Source organism: Alosa alosa, chromosome 9 (assembly GCF_017589495.1).
Source record: "Alosa alosa isolate M-15738 ecotype Scorff River chromosome 9, AALO_Geno_1.1, whole genome shotgun sequence".
NCBI classification, from domain to species: Eukaryota; Metazoa; Chordata; class Actinopteri; order Clupeiformes; family Clupeidae; genus Alosa; species Alosa alosa.
Window position 1 is genome coordinate 16,590,952 of NC_063197.1, and position 15,695 is coordinate 16,606,646.

General features: G+C 41.0%; 2 protein-coding genes across 2 annotated transcripts; both read left to right on the forward strand.

Moving 5' to 3' along the window:
- Positions 1–34: 34 nt before the first annotated feature.
- r3hdm4 (R3H domain containing 4) lies at positions 35–4,323 on the forward strand. Its single transcript, XM_048253296.1, has 8 exons — positions 35–230; positions 1,353–1,507; positions 1,636–1,754; positions 2,620–2,734; positions 3,008–3,093; positions 3,409–3,494; positions 3,684–3,739; positions 3,911–4,323. Exons 1-8 carry the CDS (start codon positions 181–183, stop codon positions 4,012–4,014), a joined length of 771 nt encoding a protein of 256 aa, XP_048109253.1. The 5' UTR covers positions 35–180; the 3' UTR covers positions 4,015–4,323.
- Positions 4,324–4,597: 274 nt separating this feature from the next.
- Positions 4,598–10,700, forward strand: LOC125301041 (G-protein coupled receptor 54-like). The gene is made up of 4 exons (XM_048253295.1): positions 4,598–7,730; positions 7,989–8,124; positions 8,560–8,798; positions 10,221–10,700. The coding sequence occupies exons 1-4, from the start codon at positions 7,662–7,664 to the stop codon at positions 10,569–10,571; spliced, it is 795 nt and encodes a 264-aa protein (XP_048109252.1). The 5' UTR covers positions 4,598–7,661; the 3' UTR covers positions 10,572–10,700.
- The last annotated feature ends 4,995 nt before the right edge of the window (positions 10,701–15,695 follow it).

Sequence of the window (15,695 nt, forward strand, 5' to 3'; positions counted from 1 at the left end):
TCGCTTCCTTTTACTTGGTCAGTGCCGACTGCGGCCAACTTCTTCGGAAAGACGCTAGGGTGTCCTACTAGCTTACAGTTACATTTAGAAACAATTTTGCAGTGGGTCGCCCGAGACGTCTTTATTTATTTTTACAGAATTTGCTGTGCTTTCTGTGCACAGCTTTAGTTACTAAGCAGGATGGTTGTGCTAACCAACGACAATAACAACACCGATGAACGGGACTTAATGTGAGTGGGTGTAACGTTAACGTTAGCACAACATATTCGACTAGCAGTGTTATACTGGCTATGTATTGCTTTGGTTTTTCCTCTGCATGCATCTAGGCCTAATGTTTTCCGTCATGTAGCAGTTCATCTATATAAGCGTCATCCTGTTGTCAGTAGCCTAGCTGTTGGTTAAAGGTCGCGATTATATTAGCTTTCTATCTATCTATCTAGCTAGCTGCTAGTAAGCCTAGCCTAACCCTCTGCTTAACTGACCAAACAATATAACGTTACATATATAAAGGGCATGAAGATTTTCCCTTTGATGTAGGAAAGTGTCTCGGTGATCATAGTGTTAAATAAGCAGTATTTAATTGTATTGTTGGCGACATTAAGTAATGTAAACATGAGCCATTGTTATTGTTTTCTGGTCGGTGGCTACCTAGAAGCTACCTATCCGTAGTTAATCAGAGGAGCTAATAGAAGTGTACGGAAGGCTGTCATCTTTGTTGACTACAGCAGCTGTCTGCAACGATCTACACTTATTTTGTTACGGTTGGATGAGCCCAATTTAGTGTGATATTATTACCACTGAAATGTAGCGAAAACTACATTAGGTGCCGTAACTTAACGTTACATTTTTTCATGTCATATTATTGGGGAAAATGTTGGCATATGTTACACTGGCGATTTGCTCAGTTTAGTATCTGAAACGGAGACGACACGGTATTTCTGTGGCAGCAAATAATTTAATGTGGGCGGGACTTTGAAACATAAACCCACTGACCCATTTCTTTGCAGCTGTGGGCAAACTAGGCACTGTGATGAAGCGATTTACCATGATCAGGGCGTTTTTGTTTCTTGAACAAACAAGAAGTATTCACTCAATGTATTATCACTCACTGACATAAATACAGTATTGTGAATCCATAATTATCCACAAAGTCAGCAGTGGGATTTTTTCTCTCTCTACGTTTGCTTTATGGATTAGATATATGGATTGCATTTCATGTCTTTCCACATAGAATAATTTTATGACATTCTGTTTGCAAAAAAATTGATTATGTTGATGCATCAACCTTCCTCTATATCCAAATGAAAGTGTTACTCCAGTCACTCATCATAGTTTCCACATTTTCTTGTCAGCCTTATCGATGAGCCGCCAAGATCTCTGCCTAACTCTCCAGCCAAGCGTGTCTCACCGGCCAAGAAAAAGCAATTCTTCATCAACCAAGCAATCCGCAACTCAGACCTCATCCCTAGAGCAAAGGGCAAGAAGAGCCTTAGAAGACAAGAGAACAGTAAGCTACCTTACAATATCTTGAGATTACGTGTTATCTAGTTTCGTCCTGCGTTGTACTTTAAGGCTTTACAACAGAAGTAAGGATTCAATAAGATTTTAACCCACTCATATTGTGATGCCTAATAGCTCGCTACCTGGCTAATCTCCTGGAGAGAGATGAATGTGTCAAAGAGGAGGGCGAAGTCTGTGACTCTGCCATCCCCACCATATTCACTGAAGCCTGCACCAATGGGAACTATGCCGAGGTACAACTAAATTGTTTATTTTTTATATACATGTGTATATTTTTGGGGCTTTTAGTCTTTATTGAGATAGGATAATGAGAGACTGTCAGGAAGTGAGTGGGAGAGAGATGAGATTGGGAAAATAACCCAGGTTGGACTCGAACCCGGGACGTTCTGGGCACTTGGACTTGACTGTTAAGTATATTTCATCACGGTAATCCACAACTACAAGCATAACACTAATGTTTTAAGGAATGTAGATATGGGATAGTTTAGCCTGGTGCATACTGAATGGAAATTCTTTAACTGAATGTCCATGAACCCTCCATTGGGTCGTATTTTTTATCAGAATTTCAGTCTGGTAACATTTGGATTTCTTCATGAGGTGTGTTTCAACCTTGCCTGGAAGGCAGCCCGAATTTACCCCACCTACAAAATTTGAGGGTTGTTAAATGCTTTAATCGCCATTTTCATCTTTTAAACTTATTGCACTGTAATTATCTTGTATAACAGACACGAATGCCGAATCTAAACTTGTTGTTTTCCCAGTGACAGCGATTTTTGTTGTAAACAAAATGAACTCAAGTGCACTCAGGTGATTTGTATGACTGCTTCACGGTTGCTCATCTGTCCATCATTGTATAACGTCTGCCCAAATGATTTGATTTGCCTGGACATATCTTAACCAGGCATATAGGCATCTCAATGGAGCGACTCCAGTCCGAATTTCCTGCCCTCACATTTTGTGGGTACGGTCAATTCAGCTGACTTCCAGGCTAGGGGAAAATACCAGATTAATTGGCATGTAAGGTTTCATGTGAATGGAACTTCTTCTGTATGTTTATGTGTATTTAATGTGCTGTATGTATTTGTGTGTCTCCCCCAGACCTGGAGTGATTTCATGAATCGCTCCGGTGAGGAACAGGAGAAACTGTTAGCTCTGCTGGAGGAGGAGGCCAAGAGGACCTGCGCCAACCAACCGCTCAAGGACCAGAGGGAGAGTAGGTCAAGCTTTATCAGATGCTTTTCTCATTCCCCTTGTGTAATCGTATTTTGTTTAATGTGTAAGGTCATTCTCCATGTTTACACAAGGGAGTGCTTTCATACTGGTCTCATGCAACTGTTTTAGGTGTCCACATTACACAACTACTTTATGTGTTGTACAGGTGTTGCTAAACTGAGTTAAGCACAGAGACAGATTTGAGTTTGGCATAATAAGTGGCAACCGTATGTGTTATCGGACTACTCAGTTGTGTTGTCTTCATTCCTTACAGTCAACCCTGCCTTCAGTGCTCAGGACTGCTTCCAGAAGATCGACCGCAGGTTGCGTGTCTGTCTGAAGCGGAAAAATATCCCAATTGTGAGTCATCATTTTACCACCAAAATGTTCTGCTGAAGAGATCGGAAAATCTAATGTGATTTTCTCTAAGGTCTTTTGGTGTCTTGGGGACAAAGAAAACTCTGGTTAAGCACAAATGTTGATAAATTCATAAAAAAAAAAAAACACGAGTGTACAGGCATAACAACTCGAATGCCTTAGAAGGGAATGAAAAACCGTAATGTCACCTCAAGCAGCTGTGTGTTAAATCAGAAATCCATTTCCCCTCATAATCTTTAGTATCATTGCTGAAGGCAGCCCTGACTGCAGAATCAGAACAGGTTGTCACTGTTTCAGGGCACCCTGGAGGTCATTGAGGAAGATCTCCTGCGTTTTTTCAGGGCTCAGCCCCATTCTGTTTACATCACTAATCTTCAGAGCAGGTAAGAGCGTGGCTTTGTCCAACCTATGCAGCCTTGTTCTGAGGAATTCTGGAGCATGTTGTAAATTATCTCCCAAATTTACGGTGATGTATATGTGTGTTCAAGAATATAAAGCTTCCGTGCTGAAGTAGACTGATGAAGGAAAATAGTAATCACATTTCTGTTTTTTGTTTCTTTTAAAATCCCCAGCTATGAAAGGTTGTTGCTTCATGCCGTCTGCCAGTACATGGACCTCATCTCCCAGAGTGAGTACTGTATACAAAGAATAAATGAAGTGCAGTATGTCACTATAAATCAGATCAGCACATACACACACACAGAGGCAATTCAAGAGTGGCCTCGATAATGAACACTCTAGTGTAAGTCTGGCAGGTCAGAAGGCATAGCCAGTGACCATTACGAATGGTTTGCCCTAGGTTCTGACTGTAATGGGGCACGCCAGACCGAGGTGAAGAACAACCAAGAGGAGTTCCTGCCACCCCAACCCCTTCTGTCCACTTACCTGGGCCAGATGAGCTGAGAGATGGACAGGACAGAAGATGAGAGCGAGATCGAGGAAAGGATGCATGGGCAGGAGGAGTCACTGCCACCCCATTAGCCAGTAGTAACACTGAGGAAGCAGCTTTATTATGAGATTTGGCTTGTAAGTAGGATTCTGTCAATACTGAAATTCTGTATTGATGGATGCTGTATTGATAGGTTTAGCTATGTATTTCACAATATTTCCCTTTGGACACATACACTCACGATGGCACACATTGTCAATAGGTCAGTAGATTAGGGAACATGTCTCTGGTGGCTGGTTCCTAGAGAGGCGGCTTTAAAACAACAGAAAAAGTAAAGGTCAAAGGGGGGACATCATTATTAGCTTGGTTTCATATCACAGGACTGCATGTCTGTCTTACAAAATGACCATAATGTCCCACACAGACCCAATTATCTTCTAGAACAAATTATTTGATTAATCATTTTACATGACCATCTCTTTCTGAGAGTGCCCCTTCAGTGGATAGTGCATGTATAGAAAAAAAATCGTGGTTGGGGGCTCACATCTCCCACTCGCTTCCTGTCTCTCCACTGTCCTATTGATATAAAGGCAAAAAATATACCTAAAAAGAAAAACAGTCCTGAAGGTGCAACACGTCAGATATCATCCTCCAACAATACATACTAGCACAACAAACTTAGCATGATGTCTCACTGGCATTATAGATAGGAAGCACTTATCAAAAGACACAAGATATGAATAGCACAAATGTTTGCATGAGCAGAGGGGCCCAATGATATAATAATGTGACATTAATGCACAGCATTATATATGAACTGCCAGTAAAGTAATATTGTAGGTGTGCAAAAACAGTACTTTGCATCATTCACACAGTGCCAGTATGCAAAACCTATATCGACACTGTTATGTTTTTTAGGGCCCATCGGTGATGGAAAACCTACAGAACTTATTGAAGCCAGTTATAAGTCGATGCAATGAAAATTAGCTGATAATTGCAACATTGTATTCATAATAAGTTTGTTTAGCCCTCCTGATGACACACACATCTTTTTCATCTAAGGAAACCTGACATCACTGATCAATTCAGCCAATGTTACTTAATGCTTTAAAAGGGCCTAGTGCTCAATGCTTACTGATGATGTGTGTTTGATTATTTTACTTTAATTCATTCATTTGAGGATGCCAACAGGACATTGTCATGTTGGTGCCGTCGGTTTCTATCCAGCTGTCACTGATGTTGAGTTGTAGTATTCAGTGGACAGCATTCTTTCGCACTCTTGGAATTATTTCCAAAAGCCTAGAAATGAATGCAAATGAGTTTTCTTGCAAGCTTTTTGGTGCATTTGAATTCAAATGCACAAATTGGAGGCCTTGGACTTAAGTTGAAGAGCTCAAGCCCCCGCCATCCCAACCACCCCCCGGCTACAACAAAACAAATGTCCTTAGCTCATTTTTTCCAAAAATCACTACACTTCTAATATCACATAGAACAAATATTTATGTCTGTTTTACCAGCACTGTGCTCATCTGTTTCTGCTCAGCTTGGAGAAATCTTAGAGTACGGAGATGTTTGTTCTCATCTTCTGTCCACTTTGTAAATCATCTCAAATGACCCTTTCTCTCATAAAAGTTTCTTAGCTCAGGGTTTTTTTCATTTAATGTACTTACTCTATTACTCTTTCCAAGTGAAGTGTAGTTCTGCATTCAGTCCAATTCAGTGGCTTCCATGTCGACATTTATCTGACCTTAATGGTCCGTGATTGGGTTATTGTGTCTCTTAAATTCTTTATATAAACCTCAACACAGCACCACTGCCATTACCAAGAGGCCTCACACATATCTGATGCACCTTTTTTGTATAGGCCTACTATACACACTTCAAAACATGGTACATGACACAACTGATGACTGGTGAGGTACTGTGAGGGCAGTGTATAAACACCTTGATGGTACCTCATTTTCTTATTTCCCTCATGAACACAGATAGGTTTTAATTCGGTTGTCATTTCATTCTAACTCGATGGGCCAGTGTGCAAACCAGTTGTATCTGATTCTGCTACTCACTCCATATTAGAATGTATACCATAGATAGAATCTTACCCATCAGGTTAACAACAGCTCTGAGGGAAGTTGTCATTATCTCTTGGTACTTGAAATCCCATGGACTAAACCCTCCTTTGAGCTGTAAGGTGCTGTGTTATTTGTAGAGAGACAAGCACCTCTGCCTTGGGTGCATACGCCAAAGTGGTTATGTTTTTCGTTCTATGTGACATGTTTGTACATGCAGATATGTGTGTGTGTGTGTTTATACATTTATACACTTAAAGCCTTTACAACCAGAGTCAGTGGTTCAGTCAACCAGGGTCATTTAATGTCAGAGAATATGTTTTTTTTTCCCTTTGTCTTTTATGTCCACTGGTATCATTAACCAAAGTCTGCAGAGTCTGTGATCTTAGTGTCTCAGGCATCAATATACCCTCATGAATGTTATCTGTGGTGTGATATCTGTTTTTTTAAAGTGCATTTATGGATGGGCTGACACATTATATTATGAACTTAAAAAATACCCCAATATGTAGCCCTTCTATTCACAGGAAGTTGTGATTTAGCAAATAGTAATAACTTTTTACTAGACATATGTTTATACATTGCATCCTCCTTTTTAAAATCACATCTGTACACAACATGTGCCAATAGAAGATGAATAGTCACACTTTGTATGATTATAAGCTTTAAGTTGTCTGTATAGTTGTTTAATATATGATATGCTTATTTGTATGTGTGTGACATTGGTGTGTATTTATATTGTGCAAGGATAATGGGTGTGGGTTTAATTTAAAATGCTTGAATTTTAAGCAATCACAACATTAAAATGAAACTCTTGACAGGATGAAAGCCATGTACTCATCAACACCCTCATTAAAATCTAAAATCAGTTGAAAGCTGTTTTTTAAATTGTTTTCTCTGAGACTCAATGAGCGAGTTCAATTGATTGCACAGAAATTCTGGCATCTAATGGTCAGTATGATAAACAGCAGTGTGTTGACTATTCGAAAAAACGTTCATTAAATTAATGGTCAACGTGCCTCTTCAAACAATATTTTTGTTATATCAAATTAAGGTTCCGCCTCTAGGGAATAATGTCCGCATAGTTCAACCCCCCCCCACCTCAGCCATCCCTCCCTCTTAAAACCCCTTTGCACCTGAGAGACAAGGTGCAGCTGACGGACAAAACAAAGACAGCCACACATGCGCATCTTTAAACCATGGATAACTTAGGTTTTGTATTGAATATGTCAGTTATCTTATCAAATGACTCCGAAACGTCTTGCAAGTTGGATATTTGTACCAGTAATTCGGGACCATATGAATCTGCGTTACTAGTAGACGCCTGGCTTGTGCCACTCGTCTTTGTCATTTTTATGATCTTTGGAGTCTGTGGAAACTCATTAGTTCTTTATGTTATATACAAGCATAAGAAAATGAGGAGTGCAACAAATGTTTACATTGGTAAGTCTGAATTAAATTATTCAAATAATTTAGTGGCTACACTTTGAGCTATATGTTGCCTATTTATTTATATAACTGCTTGTATTTCTTTAGCAAGCCTGGCCACAACGGACATTGTTTTTCTGGTTTGCTGTATACCATTCACTGCAATGCTTTATCCTTTGCCAAGTTGGGTCTTTGGGAACTTAATGTGCAAACTGGTCAGCTACATCCAACAGGTACCTTTTCACCAGCATCATAGCCCAACATGTCAGTTTTAAGAATATTATTTTTTTCCCATTCGACTTTTGATATCGAACCAGAAATATATTATATTACTGTATATATGACAAAGACATCTGTTGGCAATCTTTATCAACAGATACATTATTTTGCAGACTAATTTTGTTAAACAAATGTTATTTACCCTGCGCCAAATCTTCCCTATAAGTCTACCTGTACAACAGCAGTTTTAAAGGTACATTACATGTTGACAGGTGTCTGCCCAAGCCACGTGCGTAACACTGACCGTGATGAGTGTGGACCGCTGGTACGCGACAGTGTATCCCATCCGTTCTTTGCAGTACCGAACGCCAAGGGTAGCTGCCGCAGTCAGCCTTGGCATATGGATAGGTACGTGTCTAATTGTACCATCACCTGCTGGCTTAGGCCTCTACACTGTATCCCGAATATTTCTCACAATAATTTGTGCGTTTTGTAGAATTTAATTTGGCCTACTCTACAAATTTAGCCCATGTTTTAAGGTAAAGTATTACCAAACAAAAATTGTAGGCCTACAAGAATACTTCCACTACTTCATTTGGTTAACATTTTCACAAGATGATGGCTAATCTCATATATTAATGTGATTCATAATTTAACAGTTTAGCATATAATTAGCAGTAATTAGTAGCCTACTAAAGTAGTATGTTTAAGATAAGAAGTATATAATTGATTGTTGATATGTTGGTCATTTTCAATCAAATTAGCCTATGTATGATCTATTTTCTATGCCTGAATATCTTGAAAGGGTTGCATGACAATCTCTATTCCTGCCTTTTTTATCAGGGTCATTTCTGCTGTCCGTTCCAGTGCCTTTGTACAGCAGAACTATGGTTGAGGAAGAACATGGCCCTCAGGTCTTCTGCACCGAGACCTTCCCTACTGCGATGCACATGAACATTTTCATCTTGTACAACTTTCTGGCTGTGTATCTGCTCCCCCTGTTCACCATCTGCATCTGTTACTTGCTCATGCTCCACCAAATGGGCCGTTCCTCTGTTGAGCCCATTGACAACAACTACCAGGTAACTGTATGGGACGTTTGAGTTTTATTTTCTTTGTATAATTGCATGCAAAGCACTGACGGTCATGGCCAAATGTTTTGGCAGTGATGCACATTTTGTGGTTCGCAAACTTTGCTGCTTCAGTTTTTGTGGTGGTGATTCACATTGTTTGTAGTTTATTGTGCAGCATGATCAGTTGGATATTACCAGCAATTCCAGTTATTACCAGGCAGGCATACTGCAGGGAAACTAGAAACATAGAAAATAAAAGAAATGTATAGAGCGGCAAAACATTGATTAATTATTTTTTAGATACTTTCCTTTATAACTTTCCCATGGGTTCCCAGATAGCCTTTGATAGACAACACAGTAACTTCACTCCTGTGCTACTTAAAAATACTGAAGCAGCAAAGTCACAAAATGTCTGTCACTGTCAAAACTTTGACCATAATAGTAATCTATTTAATGTAATTTGGGGGTAATTTGACAGTTTGGCAGTTCAGCTCAAATATCAGCAATCTTTTATACTATAGTATAAAATCATATATATAGGATCATATATAGGATATATATAGGATCATAGACTGTAACTTTATGTAGTGCTTCTGACTAATATGTGTATGCATCAACTCCACCTGTCTTTCCATAAATATCTTTCAAAATGTGTCCTACAGTACAGAACAGTAAGCACCTACAGTACAGCCCCCATGCACAGTATATGGAGGATTGTAAGAGAGGCAAACAATTCCATAAGAACCACTGTTAGAAAGTTATAGAAAAAGGTATCATCTTGGGGTCATCAAGGTAAAAGCCTTTTCTGTCATTTAATTACAAATGGAAACAGCATGAGTTACTGAATGCTACAGTGACTTTGTCTGGAATTGTAGTCTATAGTCAGATGAAATAAAAATGGCACTCTTTGATAAGAAACACTTTAGGTACAGTTTTGGCGTACATAGAAAAATTACTATACTGAAAAGAACCCCATGCCTAATGAGAATTATGGTGGAGGGGCTGTGGGGATTATTTTTTATACCTGTTTTTAGTCAACTTTAGCAGAGGTGCCAATAATTATGGAGGGTAACGTATAAGGGGACACAAAAAATAGGTTTCTCATGTACACCACTAAGTTTCCAGACGGGCACCAGAAACTTACTAAACAATTGTTTTTGCCCATGTCCTCTAAGGAACTTGAGTTTCTGGTGTGCACAAGACAGTATCTGGTGTGTATGCGAAACTCTCTGGGGCACACAAGAACATTTTTGCACATCCATTTAGGCCTCCATTGTGATATTTTGTCTGTCCCAGAAATGGACTTAAAATATGTCTTACAGCAGAGTATGAACTTACCTTACTTCATATCAGTGTAAGCAACTGACAGACTGTAACGTTTATTATTCCACCTGGCTCCTTATCTCACCCCCACCCTCTCACCTTGTGCAGCTGCAGGTCCTGACTGAGCGCTCGGCGGCCTTTAGGGCCCGTCTGTCACTCATGGTCCTGGTGATGGTGCAGCTCTTCCTGCTGTGCTGGGGCCCCATCCAGCTCTACATCCTGGTGCGGGCGTTCAGCCCACACTTCCAGTACAACTACTGCACCTACAAGCTGAAGATCTGGGCACACTGCATGTCCTACCTTAACTCCTGCATCAACCCTGTTGTATATGCCTTCATGGGGGCCCATTTCCGCAAGGCCTTTCGGAGGACCTTCCCCTGCCTGTTTAAGCAGCGTGTGGCTGCTGCCCCACCACCACCCAACAGGAATGCACATACTGAGATGCAGTATGTGTCATAGGATGCCTCTACGCAACTGCCAGCATACGTGTTGATGATAATGATGACAATGATAAACTAATGGGTCAGCAGCCCTCCTACACCTACATGTATTTTCCAAAGATGTGAATACCTATGTGACCTTAGTGAATAAAAGTATACAGATTTTGAAAGCACCTCAGTCTGTCATTTATGTTTGTGCTTGGAAAATGGATCAGTAACCACCATATTGTAGTCTACAGCAAGGTGCATCATATAATCTGTGATGATACTGATCAGTGATGCAAAATGAAAATGGCTAGCACACTTTCCAGGAAGTAGGCATCACATTGGATCCTGTCAGTGAACATTCATAGGCTGCATCCCAAAGCTCTATTTGCATAGGGCCTCTCTCCTCGGTCCTCCAGCTTGTGGCCCAGAAATCGCTCAAAGCTCTACTTCATCGAGGATGTCTCATTTCCAGTAGGGGTTAATGGTCCGTTCATGCCAGGAATATCAGGGACTGCCCCTGTGATTACGTTGTTTTTCCCACTACGAGTTTTCATGCTTTGCCGTCGAAATGGTTAAAGCATACTGTCACAGACCTGCCGGGCTCCTACTCCTTGTTGCTTTTTCCTGTCTTGTGTCTCCTCTACATTGATTTCTGTTGGAAGACTCATTGCACGTTGATATTACTGTGCCACCGTCTATGCTTCAGGTTCAAAATTGAGTGGTTGTGAGGTGTCTGAATAAATAGTTCCACAATAGCAAATAAGACAGCTGGAAATCATACATTGCGCCGATATATTTGCTTTTAATAATCAACGAACACCACTAACCACTCGGTTGCACAGTTTTGAAAACGAACGTTAAGGGTTGTTTTAGGACATGTTTGAGTAGCCTACACTATGCCTGTTGGCAGCCACTCTGAGTAGTCAAAGGCGATTCAAAACGAGTCAGAAAAGTCGAGACCAATCGTCAAAATTTCGATGTCCACCACTCTAGTTCATCCAAAACAAACCAGAAAAGGGACTCAAAGTGCTAAATAATGGAATTTCCCTTTAAGATCGCTCCAGACCTGGCTGTGGAGGCCGCTGCTTCTCCTCCTCTCCCGCACCTTTTTGGCGTTTTGTTTCTTTACGCACGACACCTTATTTCTCCTATCGCATACACTTTTATTTTCCAACCTAACATTTATACTGACTTTACTTAACCTATGTTGTTAATTCTTTATATTAAATAAATACATCTCTTTATACGGCAAATCCGCATAGTCTTCCCTCTCTGGTTACATAGCCTAGAAGGCAGGATGTAACAGATTGGGTGCTCTTGTCCGGTAGATGACAGGACATTGGTAAATATGGGACATATACATTCTGTACAAATTACCGTAAAACTAAATAACATCACAAAACCAGATTTTTTTCCACTCCCATAGGTTGAAGATTGTGTTGATAGGGTAGGATCAGCCAGGTTTGAGAGTAAATTTGACTTGCTCAAAGGCTATTACCAAGTCCCTTTGTCATATCGGGCACCGTCTGGCTTGTATTCCTACTCTGTTATGAGTTTTGGTTTACGCAATGCGCCAGCCACATTTCAATGTCTTATGAACCGTGTTGTTTCCGGTTTGCAGGGGTGTGCTGTGTACCTCGATGATGTGGTTGTGTATAGCGACGAGTGGTCTTAACATCTGGACCATATTCGGGCTCTCTCTACCAGGCTTGTGGATGCTCGCCTCATTGTAAATTTAGCCAAGTGCGAGTTTGCCCAGGCCACAGTTGTGTACTTGGGGAAGGTCGTAGGGCAGGGCCAAGTGAAGCCGGACCATGCTAAGGTGGTGGCTATTGATAATTTCCCTATTCCAACTACCAAACCCGAGTTGCGGCGCTTCTTGGGGATGGTAGGGTATTATCGTAGCTTTTGCCCCAACTTCTGAAGATTGGCGCGAGCTGTTCAGCACAGATTCGCAGACAGGAGGGGGACACCATCAGGTCCTGTAGCCTTCTTGATCTTCTGCTTCTGAAAGAGCCGGCACATCCTTCTCGCAGATTGTTAGCGCAGGTGGGGGTAGGGGGTTGGATGTTGTGGGAAAACCTTTTGTGCGTGGGGGTAGGGTGGACATTCGTCTGGATTTTGTCCGGACAGTCTGGTTTTTGAGCCTTCTGTCCGGACAGAGAGAGTGTGTCCTTTTTGGACATTTGTCCGCATTTCATGAGCACATAGGCTACACCTCATTCCAAGGCCTCTGTAGCCTATACCGCTGATACATGTTATCATTTCTGACCCTCCGCCACCACCGTAGCAAGGGACATCACAAAACTACACTGATTTCCTTTTCGCGAAGTAGTCAATGCGACAACTCGCCTCGTGATTGAATGAATGAATGCCATTGCTGCACTAGTAAACCGGTAGGCTAACGAAAGACGTCTTTCAACTCTTTCTGAAGACCGCTTTGCTACCAAAAGCAGGGCAGATGCATGCCATGCCTTTTGTGAAACAGACATTGATGTCCTTTCTTTTAGAAAGGCACACTCTCACAGACAGGCACAAACAGAAAGCCAAATCTGCCGGGCAATCCTCTGTGGCATCGTTTTTTGCTCCAGCAGCAACCACAGCTGCAGAGCTCACTAAATTATTAAGTCACTAAAAAATTACTTTTCTAAAGTTATTCCCCACTAATGTTACCCCGATTCCGTATGTCCTCACTTTTTGGGCACAAGTGTCCTCATTTTCAGTGTCATGGCGGTGGTCACCCTATAGGCTAGTGACAATGGCCCCACATTTTTGAGATACCCCTACCGGAGGTAGAACTAAACCCAACAGTGTTTTTCCTCATCTCTAAGGTCTCCCATATATGAAATGGATTCTTGGCTAAAAATATTTTACTGCTAAGATTGTTAAATTAACAGATATTGTTATACACCCCAAAACCAAAAAAGGACTAAAATATAGCCTGTTTTTATTGGAGTTAAGGCATATAAATTAGTGCAGATCAATCACACAAGCTCTGAGAACTTTGAAACTTGGCGTGTTTATAGTCAGGAAGTTGCTTTACCCACTAGAAAAGACTGGATGTGAATATCTTGATGTATGGAATGAATAGAGACATGTAAACACATACCTAAAATAAGCGGACATGCAAAAAATGAATATCTATGGAGAATGTTTTCATTTACTTTGTAGCTGTTTTACCAGGAATTATCATAGAAACACATATGATCGCTTATGGGAAAGGTGGGGTTGTTCTGAATCCAACAATACCAAATATGTAAATATAGTATGACGAATCAGGGTGTTCTGTCACTCAATGTATGAGGTGTCCAACATGAAAGAAAACGGAACACTGGCAAAATACAGTCTCAAGTCCAAATCACATTATTAGTAGTGAGAAGAATGTTGACAAATTCATTGTTACTGCAAGGTAAGTGCGGATCTATATTTACATTTAATAATGATACATTTCATATGAAACACAGATCCAATTAAAACAGGTTAACATTGGAATGGAACACCTTTATTAAAATATTTACATTCACTTGAATTTTGTTTTGGTTAAGTCATTACTGAATAATGGAAAATAATATTGTTAGCTTTTGTCTGTCCAGACCAGCAGTGGACAGTAGAGCCTGCACTGCTTACTTCACCCCTAAGTAGCTAAACAGTTAGTTGTATTTAGAAAGTACTTAGCCCTCTGACTAATGTTGCATGTGTAATTCAACTTGAAATTGAATCTGAAATGTATGTCATTTTTCCTTTTCACTAGTCTCTTGAGTTATGGAGAATGTCTTACAGACAATGGATCCAAAGCCTGTGGGAAACATTTTGAAAAGGGCAAGAAAAAAGATCCCTATGTCCAAAACCCCACAGTAGAAGGCCTCCAACGCACTTACCCTTGCTCAGCAGATAGAGAGATGGTGATGTCCATAAAACTCTGGCTCCATATACAGATGATATTTCCTCCAAAATCAAAGTTTCATATCACGTATGTAGAGCGAACTACTGCAGTAAGACAAAAATCAGTGAGCAGCAGCAAGTTGCAAATGTTGAGAGTGAGAGCACATCTGCACCAAGAAGGCTGAGTAGGGCTGAAACATCATCATTTCAAATACTGAGATTGTTTCATTTGTGGGAAGGCCAGCTCTAAACCAGAACCTCTGACAGCAATTTCAACTGGAACAGTCGCAAGTACCAGAGACAAGGTCCTTCGGGCAGCTTCTGAAAGGCTTGATAAAGATGTACATCTTCGAATTCTTTCATGCCCAGATCTCTGCATATGATACCAAATATCATAAAATGCCTTGCACATTACATCTCTAAATGAAATATAGCAGAAGCCATAGAAAAGAATAAAAAAGCAGACCAATGTCTATACCAAAGCCTTTATTAAGATCACTGAAGACATTAATAAAACAGTATTGTCCAAAGGTATGAAAGTGAGGACTCAATTATTTGACTGATCGCTATGACAACATACTAAAGACCATTGCTGAGTAAGAAGGTGAGTCATTGTTCAACACAAGAAATATAGATCCTGGAAACTAAAGGAAAAGCTGATACAGCATCTGATACTGTTATTCTTCATTTAGAGATGTTGTGTGCAAGGTATTTGTATTTGGCATCATATGCAAAGAGATCTGGGCATGAAAGAATTTGAATGTACATCTTCATCAAGCCTTTCAGAAGCTGCCCGAAGGACCTTGTCTCTGGTACTGAGGACAGCCGTGGCCTACTGGTTAGGGGTTCGGGCTTGTAACCGAAGAGTTACCGGTTCGATCCCCGACCCAGAAGGGAAAAAAAAGGAAAAAGGCGGAGGAAGTGGTTGAGCACTCCCATCCACGGTGCCCTTGAGCAAGGCACCCAACCCCTCACTGCTCTCCCATGCCCACATCCACAGTGCCCTTGAGCAAGGCACCCAACCCCTCACTGCTCTCCCATGCCCACATCCACGGTGCCCTTGAGCAAGGCACCCAACCCCTCACTGCTCTCCCATGCCCATCCACGGTGCCCCTTGAGCAAGGCACCTAACCCCTCACTGCTCTCCCCCCACATCCACGGTGCCCTTGAGCAAGGCACCTAAGGCAGCTCTGTAATAAGGCAGCTCACTGCTCCGGGTTGGTGTGTGCTTCACCTCATTGTGTTCACTGTGTGCACTGTGTGCTCTGAGTGT

Bases quoted from the DNA above. Each gene is read 5' to 3' on its own strand.
- r3hdm4 (XM_048253296.1), top strand. From the start codon at position 181: ATGGTTGTGCTAACCAACGACAATAACAACACCGATGAACGGGACTTA. The intron at 1,508-1,635 runs GTAAGCTACCTT...GATGCCTAATAG, and splicing joins CCTTAGAAGACAAGAGAACA to CTCGCTACCTGGCTAATCTC. The intron at 3,094-3,408 runs GTGAGTCATCAT...TCACTGTTTCAG, and splicing joins AGCGGAAAAATATCCCAATT to GGCACCCTGGAGGTCATTGA.
- LOC125301041 (XM_048253295.1), top strand. From the start codon at position 7,662: ATGCTTTATCCTTTGCCAAGTTGGGTCTTTGGGAACTTAATGTGCAAA. The intron at 7,731-7,988 runs GTACCTTTTCAC...ACATGTTGACAG, and splicing joins TGGTCAGCTACATCCAACAG to GTGTCTGCCCAAGCCACGTG. The intron at 8,799-10,220 runs GTAACTGTATGG...CACCTTGTGCAG, and splicing joins CCATTGACAACAACTACCAG to CTGCAGGTCCTGACTGAGCG.